Source organism: Bison bison, unplaced genomic scaffold (assembly GCF_000754665.1).
Source record: "Bison bison bison isolate TAMUID 2011002044 unplaced genomic scaffold, Bison_UMD1.0 scf7180017864487, whole genome shotgun sequence".
Lineage (NCBI taxonomy): Eukaryota > Metazoa > Chordata > Mammalia > Artiodactyla > Bovidae > Bison > Bison bison.
Window position 1 is genome coordinate 9,695,598 of NW_011495047.1, and position 20,147 is coordinate 9,715,744.

Below are 20,147 nucleotides of genomic sequence, written 5' to 3' on the forward strand. Positions count from 1 at the left end.
AGAGCATTTCAGAGGGGAGTGAGTTTATTAAGAACAAAGAGCAGAGATACTGTGGGCACTGCGAGCGCAGCGGGCCAACCTCCTGACAGACAGGGGAGAGCCGACCATTTCCGTTGGTTAGTAGATGATTTTTATAGCCTCAAGACAAAATTCCTGCTGGAAGGATGGCATTAGGTGACTCTTTAGGGCAAAGTTGGACACGACTTAAGCGACTGAACACGCATGCACATAGGGTGCTTTAGGGTAACTACCCGGGTGAGCATTTTTGCCTAATTTGGGGTCAGGAAGCCTGTTGATGATGATCAGGGGGGCTTTTGGCAGTGGTTACGAAGGGGCTAAGTCAGCTTTGGAGGTGACCTCGCTTCTGGGCTCTACTTCTGTGGCCTTGGTACAAGGTCTCACGCCTGTGGCCTTGGGGTGTGCGTGCATGCTAAGTTGCTTCAGTCATGTCCGACTCTTTGTGACCGTATGGACTATAGCCTGCCAGGCTCCTCTGTCCAAGGGATTCTGCAAGCAAGAATATTGGAGTAGGTTGTCGTGCCCTCCTTCAGGGGGTCTTCCTGACCCAGGGATTGAACCCAGTCTCCAGCAACTCCTGCGTTGCAGGCAGATTCTTTACCATCTGAGCCACCAGGGAAGGCCTTGGGGGCAGGACTCAACAAGTCTCATTGGGCTTCTTCAGAAACACCAGCACCAGAATTCAGAGATCTGGGTCCTGGACCCATAAGGCCCTCCTTTGAGCCAAAAAGAAGACATGCACATTCTCATTGTTAAAAGATGTCACACATATATTCTAGCTAGATTAGAACAGATATGTGATTAACCAATCCATGTTAAGAAAGAAACTGTTACCAATCTTATTGTGAAGATTGGAACCTATTGACATGGGTCAGTGACTTACTAAAGTAGAAAAAGAACCCAACCAGAATCATATTTACACAGGCTTTCATAATAGTACTAAAAATAATGTTTGAAGAATAAAACCAAAAAGACTCATGGTACCTTAAAAATAAACCCTCCTGGTGCTGGGGCCTCTGAAGGAGGAACTTTGAACTGAACCTTAATAAAATGAAAAGAGATCCTAGGTCACAAGTCCCAAGACTATTTAATGAGAAGCCATAAGAGACAGTAGCTTGTTGGGAGAAGTAGTTTGAGAATTTAAAATCCTGGCTGCAGTAAAGTTAGGACTCCACACTGCAGGGGGCCCAGGTTTCATCCCTGGTCAGGGAACTAAGATCTTGCAAGCCATACGATGAAGCTTCACCCATGGCCTCCCAAAAAAAAGAAAGAAAAAATAATGGATGGGTCACTGAACTCTTCAGAAAAACAGTGGGTTAAAAAATGAGAGGATACTTTACGTTCTGTTTACCTCAAGTACACAAAGCGATCAGACAGGTAGAGAAAGCCTTCTCTCATTTAAATGCACTCAGGTGCTGCCTCTGGTTAGGACATCATGAAGGAGCCATCACTTCCCTGTGATACTCAAGTTTAGTTAGAAATCCTTCTCGGGCTATTTAATGAAAAGTTCCCAAGAGAGAAACAGAGAAATGAGAACCAGAGGACAGAAACAAAACCAGCAATAAGATAGTAAAGTGCTAACCCATCAATATTTACCTTAGATGTAAATCATTGTCACACCCTTACAAAAGACACAAAGTGGATAAAACACCACAATCCAGGTAGATACTGCTTGTAAGAATCTCACTTCAAAGACAACGACTAGGTAAGTTGAAGGGAAAAGGATGGAACAAGATATAGAAACATGAATTTTTTAAAAAGCAGAAGTGGCCACATTAACAGGGCTTCCCTGGTGGCTCAGGCAGTAAAGAATCTGCCTGCACTGGAGGAGACCTGGGTTTGATCCCTGGGTTGGGAAGCTCCCCAGGAAAAGGGAACGGCTACCTATTCCAGTATTCTTGCCCAGAGAATTCCATAGACAGAGGAGCCTGGCTATATCAATGTCTGATTAGACTGCAGAGCAAAGAAAAGAGCTAGAGACAAAGAGAGGCATTCTATATGATAAAAGCATCAATCAACCTGGTAGACTTAATGATCTTGTAAGAATATACAGCTAATAACAGAACTTCAAAGGACATGAAGCAAAAACTAGTGGGAAAAAAAAGGTTTCTCTTAATCTTCCAGGGATATGACCCTGAACACTGACCCTGAACCCTGAAAGTAGGCAAAGACACAAAAAATTGGCATGTGTTGTAGTATTCATTTAGGTCTGGAAGACATATCTTGTAAGGAGAGGGATCTGTTAAATTAACTGTGCAAATCTGACTCATCCTTGGAAAAATCAAATAGACGCCTCACTGAGTCAGAAAATTTCAAAACCTCTCTTTCTCCTTCCCCTCCCTGTGGGCCAGACAAATACGACAATAGTGCTTCTGGCAGATTTCAATCCGAGTGCAGTTGCAAGCCTGGTTTCTGATATCATTTATAGAACCAAGAAGAGAACAAAATTTTAGTAAAATCTTACCTACAATGATCTCTGCAGGGTGTAATAGTAGGATTTAAATTTCTTCATAATTGTTGATGTCTTAGAAGTTGCTGCATTCAACAGATTTAATTTAAAATGTTAAAGTTAACCTTAGAGGGTTGTTTTTTTTTTTTCTTTTTTAATTTGCAGACATGATAGTACTTTTTTGCTGCTTTCATACTTGAATAGCAATCAGCTTTTGTATACAATTCTAGAGGCAGATTTTCTTTACACATCATCCCACTGTGTCTCAGTATTTGTTACTCGGTGGAAGAAATTCGAGTCCCACTCAGTTCAATCCTTTTGAAGGAATCAAGTTGTCTTTTCCTGTTTGTTTAGCAGCAGGAGCTTTTATTTAAATTTGAAATTTCTCACCTGGAAACTGTCCAGTCTTGATTTTTTCTTCATGCATTTTTCCTTGCCAATGTTAAAAATTCTCTCAACTTCCAATTTCAGATATCTTTCAGATCTCGAGAGTAGGTCTTTTTGTTTCTAATTTTTATGGAAGTGTAGTTGATTTACAATGCTGTGTTAGTTTCTTGTATACAGTGAAGTGATCCATGATCCAGTGTATATATAATTTTTCAGATATGTGTATATATATTTTCAGATTCTTTTCTGTTAAAGTTTATTGCAAAATATTGAATGTAGTTCCCTATACTATACAGTAAGACCTTCTCTTAAAAAATTTATTTTATATATAGTAGTTTGTATCTACTAATCCCAAACTCCTAATTTATCCCTCCCTCCCCTATTTTCCCCTTTGGTAACTGTAAGTTTGTTTTCTATGTCTGCAAGTCTATTTTTTGTTTTGTAAATAAGTTCATTTGTATCATATTTTAGATTTCACATATAAGTGAGATCATATGGTATTTGTCTTTGTCTGACTACTTCAGTTAGTATGATAATCTCTAGGCCCATTCCAGTTGCTGCAAATAGCATTATTTCATTCTTTATTATGGCTGAATAGTATTCCTATATATTTGCATATATACCACATCTTCTTTATCCATTCATCTGTTCGTGAACATTTAGGTTATTTCCATATTTTGGGCATTGTAATTGCGCTGCTCTGAACATTAGGGTACTTGTATCTTGGAAAGTGTTTTTACTTAAAATACACTTTTAATCTTGTTTGTGATCCACTGTCCCATGTTAATCTTCAAGGACATTTCTTATTTGTAGATGATGTTTAGATTGGATTTCTATGCTTTGTCCTCTAGTATATTTCTGAGCTCTTTAATGTGTTCTATTCATTTTACATTTGGGATTATTTCTGAAGTGAATCTTTTCTGTTATTGACTTTTCACATTGTCAAATCTGCCTTTCATTGCTTCTATCTAGTAAGGAACCTTTTGGATTTCTTTCTTCTTTTTTTAATGTCTTGTACTATATCATCCTGCATCTTTTCTGGTCTATGAATGAGCCCAGTCTTGGATCCTTATGTTGTCCTTGACGTCTGGAGCCAAGATAACCAGTGATGAAACGCAGCATCAGACTCAGCAGCTCTCAGCGATGGCATAACATCCTGTTGTGCAACTTTCTGGAGCCTCTGGGGTAGAGTGTCCCTCTGTAGCTGTGCCAGGAGCCACAGAACAGTTGGAGTCAGTGCACATGAAGGATGAGGAAGGCCAGGCTCTGGGGGCTGCTCTGGATGCTCTTCATCGCAGGTAAGATGCGGAGGAGGCGTGAGCAGGTGAGCTCTTTGCCCAGGACCTGGGGTTGGGGCCAAGCCTTCCACAAGAAAGGTCTCCCTTTTCCTCTGAAGCTCCAGGGGATGTGGCCACCCAAGACAGAACCATCCAGTAGATATGCCACACTGGGTTTCTCCACCCAAACTTAAAAGAATCAGAAGAACACACAGGGCCTGAGAACAGAACTAAAGGGGGTGGGTTAGGGAAGCAAGATGCCTGGGCCTTTTGATGTTGTCAGGGACATGCAAAACCCTGAGTGGGAAACTAATGGTAGAGAAAAACCTCACCTTGACATGATCTAAAGGAATTTTGTTTTTGAGTTTGACATTTTTTCCCCTTTATATTCCATCACGGTGCTTTGGATGTTGAAAGAAGTGTTGGTCACTCAGTTGTGTCCAACTCTTTGTGACCCCATGTCTATCCATGGAATTCTCCAGGCAAGAATACTGGAATGGGTTGCCATTTCCTTCTCCAGGGGATCTTCCCCACCCAGGGATCGAACCTGGGTCTCTCACATTGAAGGCAGACTTTTTACCAACTGAGCCACCAGGGAAGCCTAAACCCCAAAGACATAGTCCATTCAATATATATCTCCCAGTGGCCAAGCTTGGGCCAGGAAACCTGCTATTGCTGAAGACACAGAAGTGCACGGAGAAAAGTGCCTGTTTAAACAGAGGCCGTGATCCCAGGGCCCTGAGGCTCTGCTGCTCGGGCTCTGCAGTGTTGCCGGGACCCTTCGCTCCTCTTCCTGCCCAGCTCAACCTTCACTAAAAGTGGAAGCACTTGGAGCTTTTGTTGTTCCTGCTCCCAGTCCTCATGAATACATTGAGAAAATAAGCAGAGAAGGGGAACATATCAACAAGGAGTTAAAAGAAAGGTTTGCTTTGGAAAGACAGAAAGGATTCCAGGGAGAGGATGTTTTCCAGGGACCCACTGCCTTGAGCAAAGTCCTGGATAATCACCTCGTAGAGCCTGCACACCAGGGTTACTCTGGGATTCCTTGGAGCTGGGGTAATGATCTGGATGGGGTACATGGGAGTGTGGTTTCCATGGACCACCGCATTTCCTTGTGTCTTTTCCTTTTTTCTTTTTTTTTTAAACCTGTTTTCATTTTGCAGTGGAGACTGTTTATTTATTGATTTATTTTTAGTTTTATTCATTGATTTGCCCGCACTGGGTCCTCATGGCGGGGCATGGGCTTTCTCTAGTTGGGGTGAGTGGCGGCTCCTCTCTAGTTGCAGTGCATCGGCTTCTCATTGCGGTGGCCTCTCGTTGCAGCTCACGGGTTCTGGAGCACAGGTTCAGTAGTTGCGGTGCCTAGGCTTAGTTGCCCCTTGGCATGTGGTATCTCCCTGAAACAGGGATGGAACCTGTGTCCCTGCATTGGCAGACGATTCCCAACCCCACTGGACCACCAGGGAAATCCCTCCTTGTGTCTTATTCATGTTTTTCCAAAGGAGAATGGGAGAAGATGGAAGGTTGAAGACTGAGAGGAAACCAGTGGTTTTTTTCCACTGGGTCCCATCAGGGTAGATTAGGATGTAACATAAAAGCTCCTTCTAGACCCTGTATCCTGGGGAATAGAATTGTTAGTCAGCTATTCTCACTTGGGTTGGGGTTGGCTCTAATCCCAACCAGACAGCTGCTTTGGGCAATCTAGCTCAGAGGTTTAGAGCTGATTCTAGAGTCTTCCCTGGTGGCTCCGACGGTAAAGAGTCTGCCTGCAGTGCCGGGGACCCAGGTTCAATCCATGGGTCGGGGAGATGCCCTGGAGAAGGGAACAGCAGCCCATACCAGTATTCTTGCCTGGAAAATTCCCATAGATGGAGGAGCCTGGCAGGCTCCAGTCCATGGGGTCACAGTTACTGCTGAGTGTTTAAGACACTCTCATTTCATCTTTATAACTTATAAGTTGATACTACTATTATTCTTAGTTTCGAGACTAGGGTCACCAAGAGTCGGACGCTTTCTAGAGTCTGACTATGAGGGTCTGAATCCTGACTTCACACATTTCTCCTATGGGACCTTGGGCAAATTACACAATGTGTGTGTGTGCTCAGTCGTATCTGATGCTTTGCAACCCCGTGCACTGTAGCCCGCCAAGCTCCTGTGTCCATGGGATTCTCCAGGTAAGAATACTGGAATGGGCTGCCATTCCCACTCCAGGGGAGCTTCCCAATCCAGGGATCAAACTCGTGTCTCTTGCACTGACAAGCAGATTCTTTACCACTAGGCCACCTGGGGAGCCCAAATCACATAATAAGTTCTGGGTTATTAAATACACTTTCTGTCTTCCACTTACCTTGTCTTCAAACTAGGAAAAATAGCAGTGTCAACTGACATGTTATAAAGATTAAATGAGACAGTGTCTTAAACACTTGGCAGTAAAAGGTATTTGTTATTCTTTTTTACATTAATAATATAAAGAAGTCCTTTCTTGAAATGGCGCGAAAAGTGATGTACAGACTTCACTTCTGCGTTAGTTTCTTACTATCTGCTTTCAAAGGCACCTGGCAGGTTTGTGAGCAATCTGTCTCCTGTGACTCCTACTGTCTTGACCCATCCGGGCAGTTATAACAAAATACCACAGACTGGGTGGCTTATAAACAACAGAAATTTACTTCTCCCAGTTCTGGAGGCTGGAAATTCAAGGTCATGGTACCAGTATGCTTGGGTTCTGGGGAAGGTCCTCTTCTGAGTTGCAGACTGACTACCAATTTCCCACTGTATCCTCACGTGGGGGAAGGGGCAAGGGAGCTCCCTGGAGCCTCATTACTAAAGGCACTAATCCTATTCCTGAGGGCAGAGCCCTTATGACCTAACTATCTCCACCTTGAAGTTTAAGATTTCAAAATATGAATTTTAGGGGGACACTAACATTTAGATTAATAAAAGCAGCGATAATTGTAGGTAGTGGTAGCCTGACCTTAGTAATGGTAGGTGGATTGACCCACCACTATCCAGCCCATTATTTGGTTTTCCATGAAGGAAGGTATCTCAGGCCTGGATGGATAAACTGTAGTCCCTCAGTAAAGGGAGCCCTGCTGTGTCCAGTGGAAAACACAGACCTGGATCTTCTTACTTCAACTCTACTTGGCCCTCCCATCAGCAAGGATCCCTTGGACCAGACCAGAAATTCATGCCAATTCTAAGTTCAACATTCAAGAGTGTGATTGAAACTTTTGTCCCTGTAATCCAAGGGTTCTCAGCCTTAGCACTATTGACATTATGGGTGGGTTAATTTTTTCTCATGGGGGCCAGCCTGTGCACTGAAGGATGTTTAACAACATCTCTGGCTTCTGCCCATTAGATTCTAGAGCACCTCCTTGCTCCCAGTGATGGGGCTTCCCTGGTAGCTCAGCTGGTAAAGAATCCACCTGCAATGCAGGAGACCCCAGTTCTATTCCTGGGTTGGGAAGATTCCCTGGAGAAGGGATAGGCTACCTACTCCTGTATTCTTGGGCTTCTCTGGTGGCTCAAACAGTAAAGAATCCACCTGCAATGTGGGAGACTTGGGTTTTATCCTTGGGTTGGGAAGATCCCCCGGAGAAGGGAATGGCAACTCACTCTAGTATTCTTGCCTGGAGAATCCCATGGACAGAGGAGCCTGGTGGGCTACAGTCCATGGGGTTTCAAAGAGTTGGACATGACTGAGTGACTAAGCACAGCACAGCATAACTCGCAATCATAACAACCAAAAATATCTGCAGTCATTGCCCAATGTCCCCAGAGGGAAAATTGTCCCCACTGGAGGACCACTGCTGTGACTCCTTGACATTCTGTAATATTTAGAACTCTTTTGGATGCAAGCAACATCCTATAGACCAATCAACACAGTAAGAAAGAGCAGCAGTCTCAGAGAGGATTCTGATTGGCCCAACCTTAGTCATGTGCCCATTTCTAGGCCAATCAGCATGGCCAGTGTGGTGAGATTCTTTGACTAAGCCTGTGTCTCTATGTCCATCCTGGAGAATATGGGCAGCCCCATCAGTAAAGGTACATAGGATGAGAAAGATGAGCAGCCTGAGAAAGAGGTGATCTGCTACCCAAGGAAGGGAGAGATGAAGACCACACCACCAGACATCAATGTCCACCATGTCCTTGAGACGGCTTCCTCGCCATTTTTCCAATAGTCTCTTGAACTGGTCTCTCTCCTTCTTAGATGAAGTTCCTCTAGCTGTTCAGTGGAGTCACTTTCTGAAAGTAACATTTCTTCACATCCACTTTGCACCGTGTCCCTGGTGGTCTAGTGGTTAGGATTCAGCAGTCTCATTCTGCACCCTGTACATCCTTCTCTATAATCTTTCCCTCCCGTCATGCCCTTGTCACTCATGGTCTTAGCATGTGTCCCATGCTCTGTCTCTATTCAGACAGTTTCTTCCTCCCAAAAACAGTCATTTATGAAAGTTGATTTGCACAAATCATACACAGTCTAACTTTTGTGGTCAAAATCAAACAAACAAACCAAACGAACCCCCATCCCCCAAAGCTACTTGCAGTGATAAGATCTGGGGTCTAATGCTAGCTTGCAGGGAAAGCTGCATCTTCTCTGGAGACCTTGAGGATCTTGTCTGAAAATTAGGTGATTTAACAAGAAAGAAATGTGGCTCCTCTCTCTTTCTTTTTTTTTCCCAAAGAGAAGGAAGCTATTCCTCACAAAGCCTAACTCAAATTCTCTGCTTACAGAAATCCAAGCTGCCGCTGAAGTATTCGAGGAGAAGTGTACTCTAGCAGAGGGGCAGACCTTGAAAGTGAGCTGTCCTACCAATACCAACATATATTCCAACAGCCAGAAGGCTTGGCAGAGGCTGAAAGATAACGGGGAGGTCCAGACACTGGCAATCACAGAGGGGTCCAGTCAAGTCCGGGTGGGGAAGTACTTCCTAGAAGACATCCCCAGTGAAGGCATGCTGCAAATCCAAATGGCCAACCTTCAAGTGGAGGACTCAGGACTGTACCGATGTGTGATCTTGGGACCCAGCGATCCCATCATCCTGTTCCACCCTGTCCGCCTGGTGGTGACCAAGAGTGAGTGACCTGGGGGTGGGTGGTATAGTGTGGGAGAGCCATATCAGGTCGGCTGGGACAGTGGTGGGAGCACCAGTAGGGCTGTGGCTCAGGATTTCTAGAAGCTTATGATCTTGCTCCTTGTTTCTAGAAGCTCCTTGTTTCTCATTTGAGGTCCTTGAGAGACATTTGGTCCAATGGTAAGAAGGGATTGCATCTCATTCTTTGTATGGGATTCCTCTTTGGAAGCAGAACCTAACATGCTGTGCTATTGTAGGAAGTGGGATATGGGGAAAGGTGAATGATGGACTTGGGACAATTTAGTCTCATGCTTCAGGTCTGCATGTAGAAGTCATTTCCTTGGGAAGCCTCTGTGAGTCACCCTCCCTTCCTAAGGATGCATCTGAGGTCCCTCCTGTGTGCTTCCAAAGCAGTCCTCCTCAGACCTTAAGTGGGCACCAACCAGCTGGGGGTCTTATTTTAAATGTAATACGTCTAGGATGGGACCTAGACTCTGCATTTCCAGCCTCTTCACAGACAGTGCTGGCGCTGCTGGTCCATGGCTTCTGTTTTGAGTAGCAAAGCACCAGGGCTCACTTGGTACCCTCTTCATAGACAGCTCAGTCTCACTGGATGAAGTAGTGGCCAGTTCCCTTAACTGTCTCCCCTATTCATCTTTGAGAACCTTGAGGAAATCATCTGCCTTATTCGACTCTATATCTCTAGCAACTGATGAAGTGCCTGGCATATAGTAGGGCCTCCACAGATGTTGACTGGATGAATTAAGGAAAGCAGATTAGAACGGGGGCAGATTCAAGTTCCTAGCCCCTGTGGAGCCCATATCTAAGGAAGACAAGACACATCTGCAGTGTATTAATGAAAGATAACTTGCAAAGCAATAAGCCACAGGTACAAGTGAGTGCAAGGCAGAGAGAATGGTATAAGATAATCAGGGAATTATTCTTGAAGAAGGGCACATATGGATTGGTGAACAATAGCAGGCAAGTGCATTTCCAATAACATGAATAGCCTGGAAATACCTTCCTGCTTCCTTATCTCCCTCCTTCTTTCCTTCCTTCTTTCCTTTTCCCCATCTCTGACCCAAGCAATGCCACACTATTTCTTTATTAAAATAAAAAGCAAAAGGAAACCTTGGTTCATGAGTGGCCATTCATTTCCCTCCGAAGTTCCATTTACTGTACCACTCATCCTTCCATCTATCCATCATCTGTCCAACCATCCAATGTGCTTTCTTGCAGATTCTTTGGGAACCCCTGCCTCAGATGAGTATCCTTGCCAGGTCTCTGTTCAGAATCCCACCCCACTTCCCGTCACCACCAAGCTCCGTCCCAGGCCCAGGCCCAGGCCCAAGCCCGTGACCCAACCCATCCCCACATCAGCTGATAGGCTCTCCTCTCCTGGCTTCACAGTCACTCCCACAAATGTGACACACATCAACAGGTATGGTTTCCAGGTCTCTGGGCCCTTGGATCGGACACCAAGTCCTTTGATTCCCAGTCCATGTGCTTAGAGGGTGTGGGGAGTGAGGGATGGGGGAGTGTAGAGGGCAGGGTGGGTTTGAGTCGTCTCTGTCGGGTGGATCTTCCCAGGGGAGGAAGGAGAGTGCTGGTGCTGGAGAGAGGAGGGGGCTTGAGGAGGGGGCTCTTGGAGGCAATGATGCGGCTGCCATTCTCCCCACCGTTTCCCTCGGTGTTTGCTTCTTGCCTGTCAGAGGGGTAAGGAGAGGAAAATGGCGTCTGTGCTGAATTCCAAGGGCTCAGCAAACCCCTAAGTGTAGTGGGAAAAGAGACCCTGGATTCTAATGCCAGCTAGATCGACTGAAAGTGTAACTTCAGGCCACTCAGGAGCCTTCTCTGGCTTCAGTTTCCTTGTTTCTATGGTTGGGGTTGGAGGGGGTAGGGGAGGGTAGAAAAAAATCAGAGCTGGAAGCCATAATCTAGCCCAACAGCTCTGAGCAACTGAGGTGTGTTAGGGTATCCTGGAGTGTTAGCTTTTATTTGGCTTGTTTTATTTATTTATTAAAACTTTTTTTTGAATGCACCCTGCAGCATGTGGGATTTCAGTTTCCTAAACAGGGATGGAACTGGCGTCCCCTCCACTGCAAGGCAGAGTCTTGATCACTGGACTGGGGAAGTCCCTGGCTGGTTTTCAATGCTGATGCACGTGACCTCTGTAGACCAAAAGAATTAGAATTTCTGGAGGTGGGGCTGGTCTCAGTAATTTTTATAAGATCTTCAGGCCTCTTAAAATGTGCAGGCAAAGCTAAGAATCATGACCTTTTCATGCACACCCTTTTATACAGTTTATTATTAAATGTTGATTTATCTAAGACTGTGTTTATCACTAAATGTTGACTTAGCAGAGAAAGAAATATTCTTCCACATTCCTACCAATCTAATGTGTCTTTTTTTGTCCATCTTCTCTTCTAGTTTTTATTCATGCTTGGATATATTTTAATGTGGTGTTAATTCTAATTATACACATTTTCACTATTTTTCTTTTGGCTAAAACTATTCTTCAGTGTTGCTCCTTAGTCTTTGTTGTCAGAATTTCAGCATACTTTTCTATCAGTAGAAAGCCACTGCTCACATAATCCTTTGCCTGTTTTTAGACGTTGAGATTATTTTCATTTTTTGTAGTATTGATAACTCTGAGATGAACATATATTTGTAGATGTCCTTTTCTTCTTTTAAATTGTTCACTCAAAAGAAACTCTCTTAAAAGAAGCCGAACATTTATACTGTCCTGTATGTGTCCTTGTATGCTCAGTCGTGTCCAGCTCTTTGTGACCACATGGACTGTAGCCTGCCAGGCTCCTTTGTCCGTGGAATTCTCCAGGCAAGAATACTATAGTGGGTTACCATTTCCTCCTCCAGGGAGTCTTCCTGACCCAGAGATTGAACCCGCATCTCCTGCATTGGCAGGTGGATTCTTTATCACAGAGCTACCTGGAAAGCCATTTTCCTCTACACATATTGCCAATTTGTTTTCCAAAGGTTGGAAACAATTTGCAGTGAGATCCACAATGCAGAAGAGAAGCAGCGTCACTGCAGGGCTCTGGTATCTAAACAATATATCTGTCAAAATAGATGTGATGCTGAAAGCTCGTATTCTAGGTATGCTGGTGCCAAATCAAATCTCAAAGATGGTTTTGGGTGAAGTAGAAAGGAGTAGCTTTGTTGTTTTGCTAAGCAAAGGGGGCCACTGTGGGCTAATGTTCTCAAAACTATGTGTTGCAACTTGGGGAAGATAGTGACAAGTTTCGCAGTAATTGTTCAGAGAGGGTGTGATCAGCTTGTGAACATTCTTCTGATGGGCTGGTGATGACATAAGTAGGAGACAGCATCCTCATCCTTCAGGTCCAACTGGTCTAGGGTCTACATGCTTGTGGGTGGCAGACCATCATTAATCTTCATTAACTTCTACCACCTGGAGGGGGTTTCAGTATCTGCAAAACAGCTCAAAGATATTGTCTCTATCCACTGATGAGGAATCACAAGCTGGAATCAAGACTGCCAGGAGAAATATCAACAACATCAGATATGCAGATGATATCACTCTAATGGCAGAAAGAGAAAGTAAAGAGCCTCTTGATAGGGGTAAAGAGGAGCGTGAAAAAGCTGGCTTAAAACTTAACACTCAAAAAACTAAGATCATGGCTTCCAGTCCCATCACTTGAAATGACAAATAGATGGGGAAAAAGTGAAAACAATGGCATATTTTATTTTCTTGGGATCCAAAATCACTGCAGATAGTGACTGCAGTCACAAAATTAAAAGACGCTTGCTCCTTGGAAGAAAAGCTATGACCCACCTAGACAGCACATTAAAAAGCAGAGACATCACCTTGCTGACAAAGGTCTGTATAGTCAAAGCTATGGTTTTTCCAGCAGTCATGTATAGATGTGAGAGTTGAACCATAAAGAAAGCTGAGCACCAAAGAATTGATGCTTTTGAACTGTGGTGTTGGAGAAGACTCTTGAAAGTCCCTTGGACTGCAAGGAGATCAAACCAGGTCATCCTATAAGAAACCAACCCTGAGTATTCATTGGAAGGACTGATGCTGAAGCTGAAGCTCCAATGCTTTGGCCACCTGATACAAAGAGCTGACTCATTGGAAAAGACCATGATTCTGGGAAAGATTGAGGACAGGAGGAAGTGATGACAGAGAATGAGATGTTTGGGTGGCATCGTTGACTCAATGGACATCAGTCTGAGCAAACTCTGGGAGATAGTGAAAGACAGGGAAGCCTGGCATGCTGCAGTCCATGGGGTTGCAAAAAGTCAGACACAACTGAGTGACTGAACGACAACAACAATTGATGGGAAAACAGAACCTTGCCCGGAGGCTGCTCTTGACTTTTTCTCCCTGGTCTTGCATCCCCAGCTCAGTTCAGTTGCTTAGTTGTGTCTGAGTCCTTGCAGCACTATAACTGCAGCATGCCAGGCTTTCCTGTCCATAACCCATTCCTAGAGCTTGCTCAAACTCATGTTCATCAAGTTGGTGATGCCATTCAACCATCTCATCCTCTGATGTTCCCTTCTCCTCCCGCCTTCAATCTTTGCCAGCATCAGGGTCTTTTCCAGTGAGTCAGTTCGTCCCATCAGGTGGCTAAAGTATTGGAGTTTCAGCTTCAACATCAGTCCTTCCAATGAATATTCAGGACTGATTTCCTTTAGGATGAACTAGTTTGATCTCCTTGCAGTACAAGGGACTCTCAAGAGTCTTCTCCAACATCACAGTTCAAAAGCATCGATTCTTTGGTGCTCAGCTTTCTTTATGGCCCAACTCTCACATCCATACATGACTGCTGGAAAAATCATAGCTTTGACTAGACAGATCTTTGTTAGCAATGTAATGTCTCTGCTTTTTAATATGCTGTCTAGGTTGGTCACAGCTTTTCTTCCAAGGAGTAAGTGTCTTTTAATTTCATGGCTGCAGTCACCATCTGCAGTGATTTTGGAGCCCAAGAAAATTAAGTCTGTCACTGTTTCCATTGTTTCCCCATCTATTTGCCATGACGTGATGGGTGATGTTATCTCCATATCCTCACTGTAAAGAAAGCTGAGCACCGAAGAATTGATGCTTTTGAACTGTGGTGTTGGAGAAAACTCTTGAGAGTCCCTTGGACTGTAAGGAGATCCAACTGGTCCATTCTGAAGGAGATCAGCCCTGGGATTTCTTTGGAGGGAATGATGCTGAAGCTGAAACTCCAGTACTGTGGCCACCTCATGTGAAGAGTTGACTCATTGGAAAAGACTCTGATGCTGGGAGGGATTGGGGGCAGGAGGAGAAGGGGACGACAGAGGATGAGATGGCTGGATGGCATCACTGACTCGATGGACGTGAGTCTGGGTGAACTGGGAGATACTTCTCTGGGCAATCTTGATTTCAGCTTGTGCTTCATCCAGCCTGGCATTTCCCATGATGTTCTCTGCATAGAAATTAAATAAGCAGAGTGACAATAGACAGCCTTGATGTAGTTCTTTCTCAATTTGGAACCAGTCTGTTGTTTCATGTCTGGTTCTAACTGTTCCTTCTTGACCTACATACAGATTTCTCAGGAGGCAGGTAAAGTGTATTCTCATCTCTTGAAGAATTTTCCGCAGTTTGTTGTGATCCACACAGTCAAAGGCTTTAACATAGTCAATAAAGCAGAAGTAGATGTTTTCCTGGAACTCTCTTGCCTTTTCTATGATCCAACAGATGTTGGCAATTTGATCTCTATTCCTCTGCCTTTTCTAAATCCAGCTTGAATATCTGGAAGTTCTCGGTTCATGTACTGTTGAAGCCTCACTTGGAAAACTTTGAGCATTATTTTGCTAGCGTGTGAGATGAGTGCAATTGTGTGATAGTTTGAACATTCTTTGGCATTGCCTTTCTTTGGGATTGGAATGAAAATTGACCTTTTTCAGTCCTATGGTCACTGCTGAGTTTTCCAAATTTGTTGGCATATTGAGTTCAGCACTTTCACAGATGATGATCTTTTAGGATTTGCAATAGCTCAACTGGAATTCCATCAGTTACACTAGCTTTGTTCATAGTGATGCTTCCTCATGCCCACTTGAGTTCAACACTCCAAGATGTCTGGCTCTAGGTGAGTCATCACACCATCATGGTTATCTGGGTTCAGTTCAGTTCAGTTCAGTTCAGTCGCTGTCGTGTCCGACTCTTTGCAACCCCATGAATCGCAGCATGCCAGGCCTCCCTGTCCATCACCAACTCCCAGTTCACCCAGACTCACGTCCATCGAGTCAGTGATGCCATCCAGCCATCTCATCCTCTGTCGTCCCCTTCTCTTCCTGCCCCCAATCCCTCCCAGCATCAGAGTCTTTTCCAGTGAGTCAACTCATTGCATGAGGTGGCCACAGTACTGGAGTTTCAGCTTCAGCATCATTCCCTCCAAAGAAATCCCAGGGCTGATCTCCTTCAGAATGGACTGGTTGGATCTCCTTACAGTCCAAGGGACTCTCAAGAGTTTTCTCCAACACCACAGTTCAAAAGCATCAATTCTTCGGTGCTCAGCTTTCTTTACAGTCCAACTCTCACATCCATACATGACCAGTGGAAAAACCATAGCCTTGACTAGATGGACCTTTGTTGGCAAAGTAATGTCTCTGCTTTTCAATATGCTATCTAGGTTGGTCATATTAGGAAGGTCTTTTTTGTATACTTCTTCTGTGTATTCTTGCCACCTCTTCTTAATATCTTCTGCTTCTGTTAGGTCCATTCCATTTCTGTCCTTTATTGAGCCCATCTTCGCATGAAATGTTCCCTTGGTATCTCTAATTTTCTTGAAGAGATCTCTAGTCTTTCCCATTCTATTGTTTTCCTCTATTTATTTGCATTGACCACTGAAGAAGGCTTTCTTATCTCTATTCTTTGGAACTGTGCATTCAGATGGCTATATCTTTCCTTTCCTCCTTTGCTTTTAGCTTCTCCTCCCTTCCCTAATTAACAACTGCTTGAATCTGCCCCCTGGGGCTCAGGGAAAGCCATGGAGGCTGAATGAAGGTTGTTTCCTAAAATCATAGAAATGGGGGATACAAGAACCTTGTGCCCAGGAGCCCCACAGGACCCTGCATGGTATCAGACATGAGCTGGGACTTGCTTTCATCTATTAACTGTGGACTTTGAGCTCCACAGGGTAGAGGCAGAGTGCCCTCTTCCCCTTCTGTTGTGCCTAAGTGTACAGTACATAGTAGGAGATCATTAAAATATTTAAAATAAAACACATCTTTACAATAAATGCTATTCTTTTTTTTTTCACTAATTTTCCAGAGTATAAACAGAGAGTGCAAACTTTCGCCCATATTCTTACTAAAGGCTATACCTCCTTCATGTATTGACTTTATGTGTTTTAATTAACGCAAACCAGTCTATGTATCAGAGTCCAGTTGGGAAGGCAGAAGCCACTGAGCTGTTTGAAAAAGAGGGAATTTAGTGGAGGGAGCAGTTTGTCCAGGAAATGGAGGAGCAGAGGCGCCTATCTGGGGCTGGAGGGTGTGGCACCTCAGAGGAAGCCGCTGTCACCCTGTCTTCGGAGGGTTCCACGGAGGCAGGCTGTGGAGAAAATCTTGTGCAAATGTTTTAGGAAGGGATCCCAGGAAAAACCATTCCTGGGGAGTGGGACTGGGAGGGAAGGAAACCTAGCAAAGGGTGCCATAACCAAGGTGAGTCTCACAGGGACTAAAAGGGCTTCTGGGCATCACAGGAGTTGTCTGTATGGAGAGGGGGTTGGGGAGCTAGAGCATTTGTACTCCCAGCACCTGGTGAGGGGCACAGGAATTCCCCAGCACTGTGGCTGGAGTGGCTTGGGGTGGGGTGGGATGGGGGTGTCTGGCCGCCTGCATACAGCCTCAGAAAGGGATGCAATGCTTGCCCTTGAGAGGGGACATGTTCTAGGAGCTCTGTGCAAGAAAACATTCCAGGGCTTGGAAGGGATAAGGCAGGGCACTGGCAGGAGACCCTTGGAGAGGTTACAGTTTGTGGAGCCCAGAGCTGGAACCTCCCTGGGCGGTAGGGCTGGAACCGGGCACAGGCTTGCACTGCAGGGGGCATAGCTGCAAGCTTGAGGGTCTAGAGAGGCATTGCCTTCCAGCCCCAGCCAGGACAGCCAGGGCTGAACTTGGCTGCCTCAGACATCTAGTTCCTGCAGGTCCAAGACAGTGCCGCAGGCTGGGGGTAGATTTTAGCACAAAAGGACCTGTGCTGCTTTTCTATGGCTGTTGTATCATTTCTCCCTTTGCAGGCTTGTTTATTCAGGTTTAAGTTTTGCATAGGCAAACGTGTTGATTTTTAAATTATTGCTTTGTTTTATTCCTTAATTGTGTTTATCCTACTTCCTGGTGCCTTCTCTATTTTTTTCACTTTATTTTGATCTTAATCCATCAGCGGGGGTGTGGGGGTGGGGGTGGGGTGGGGTGTTATTTTGCTCTATGCTGTAAATGATAGGAGCAAAGACTTTTTCTTACATTTTGCCATCCAGGTGTCACAAGACTGTTTATTTACTAGACAGTTCTTGCCTACCTTTTGGGCTGCCGATTTCCTTAGATACGAACTCTTAGCTATCCTTAGATCTATATCTGGACTTCTATTTGTTTCTCTGCTGTTTCTCTTTTCAACCCGGTGTCTCATCTCTATGGATTGGTTGTGCTATAACTTATTTTCACGGGCTTCCCAGGTGGCAGTAGTGGTAAAGAACCTCCCAATGCAGGAGACATAAGAGACATGGGTTGGATTCCTGGGTCAGGAAGATCCCCTGGAGGAGGGCATGGCAACCCACTCCAGGATTCTTGCCTGGAGAATCCCATGGACAGAGGAGCCTGGAGGGCTACAATCTATAGTGTTGCAAAGAGTCAGACACAACTGAAGCAACTGAACACACACACAACCTATTTCCACATCTGCTGAGTCTATACAAGCCAAGTTCCTCCATTCATTCGTGTCCTTTTCTTATAGTATCTACTGATGTTTACCCAGGACTTTTAGAATCATGTTGCTGAGGTCTATGAAAATTCATGATGGGATTTTGATGAGGACTGGAATCTCAGTTTATAAATGAGGCCAGAGAGGTGAGGTGACTCTCCCAGGATAGGTCCTGATGCTGAGAATGGAAGCCAGGATTCCTTGCTCTGGGAGCCCTCGCTTTCTCTACCGCATCAAGGTAGGAGGGAGCCTTGTCCGCCTGTCCTTTCTCCCTGATGCCTCTTCTGAACGTGGACTCTGTGCTGTCTACTAAGTATATTTCTAATCAGTAGTTTTAGGTGATGGGACAAACTAGATGCACACGACAGAGCCAGTCAATATGGGGAAAGGAGGGATTGGGAGCAGATGAGCCAAGGGGTTGAAAGCCCGTGACAAACACACGCGTGTGGGAGCATCCATGTTCATAGCAGCGCCCACTCTTCTATCTCCCCCAGGGCTCCTGGGATCAGCATCATCATTCCTGCAGCATGTGGACTCCTGAGTAAGACCCTGGTCTTCATCGGTCTGTTTGCTGTCACGCATAGGTCATTTGCATCTTAGCCACAGGAATCCACAAGAATGACCTCCAACCTCCACCCGTGTCCACCCAGCAGTTGTGCCTGAAGAGGGGTGTAAGGGGAAGAGGCGGGGGTCAGTGATATGAGCTGATCTGTAACTCAGGTGACTTCTAAGGCTCAGGATCCCACCTTCTTGGCCCTGCTAACTCCCTTTATTTAACTGATAATCTTGGATGTGCTTTGTCCCCTCACAAGAGAAGATACAGCCCCACACCTGCTCATTCCACTGGCGGCTCAGGGTTTGCATTAAATACAGACACTTCCTGGGACTTCCCTGGTGGCCCAGTGGCTAAGTCCGAGTTCCCAATGCAGGGGGTCCCCTGGGTTCCATCCCTGTCAGGGAACTAGATCCTGCTTGCTGCAATGAAGGTCAAAGATCCCATGTGCTGCAACTAAGACCTGGCACAGCCAAATAAATAAATAAGTAAATATTAAAAAATGAAGACACTGCCTGATGCTTTTCACTGTCAAGGTCTGTGGAATTCATGAGGCACAGAGGCTATGGTTGCTAATTCTGCCCTGGTCCTCACCCTGGACTACAACATTTTGGCTTAAACTGGACAGAGTTCCAAGTACAGAAGCATCTTGTTCTCTCAGCTGCCAGGGCTGTCCTCTCCTCTAGAATCAGATGTTTCAGTTTCTCCCCTTCATTTATGGCCTTTTCCAATACTTCCTGAAGATTATTGAAAACCATGGAGCAAAGAGAAGATGAGATGTCATGGTAAGAATTCCATATTTGGGAGAGGGGAACTGAGCTCACCAGAAGGATGTATCCTGGGACAATACTGGGAGGATGAGATAGAATTCATGGCTTAGGACTGGTAAAGCAATATCATTTGTCTACGGTGTGCATTTATTGTAGGCATCAGCTGGGATGCATCTGGATCCTCAGAACAACCCCACAAAGCCAGAGATCCATGCCTGAAATGACACCACATGAGAAGTGCATCACCACTTACTGGAAGGGACAAAAACTAGAGCTCCTTTACTGAAGACCAAGCGCCTCAAAGCCATATAGACCAGAACAACAGGGAGCCCGCTCTATCTAAGTGCCTCTTCCTTGTATCACATGAGGGGCAGGGGTGGTGGTGACCAGCTCTCACCAGTTAGGCTCCTAGAGGTTGTCTCCCACATGCCCTGCTGGCACCACCCCCTGCCTTCCTCTGCCTCTCTCTCTGCCCCTACAGCTCCCCCTTCACTCTCAAGCTCATCCATGAAATAGGTATCCAAGCCCACCAACAGATTTAAATCAGTACTTTCGGATTTTCTACTCTTCTGACTCTAAAGGGGAAGGAACCCCACTAGTGGTGAAGAGATGATGAGTTCTTCCATTCCCATTCAGGAATGGCCAAGGCCAAAGTTGTCTTAAATTCCCTAAGAGCAAACATACTCTACCAC

General features: G+C 45.1%; 1 protein-coding gene across 1 annotated transcript; it reads left to right on the plus strand.

Moving 5' to 3' along the window:
* The first annotated feature begins 4,072 nt into the window (after window positions 1–4,072).
* Window positions 4,073–19,188, plus strand: TREM1 (triggering receptor expressed on myeloid cells 1). Its single transcript, XM_010863194.1, has 4 exons — window positions 4,073–4,152; window positions 8,863–9,204; window positions 10,443–10,644; window positions 18,627–19,188. Exons 1-4 carry the CDS (start codon window positions 4,104–4,106, stop codon window positions 18,730–18,732), a joined length of 699 nt encoding a protein of 232 aa, XP_010861496.1. The 5' UTR covers window positions 4,073–4,103; the 3' UTR covers window positions 18,733–19,188.
* Window positions 19,189–20,147: the final 959 nt, after the last annotated feature.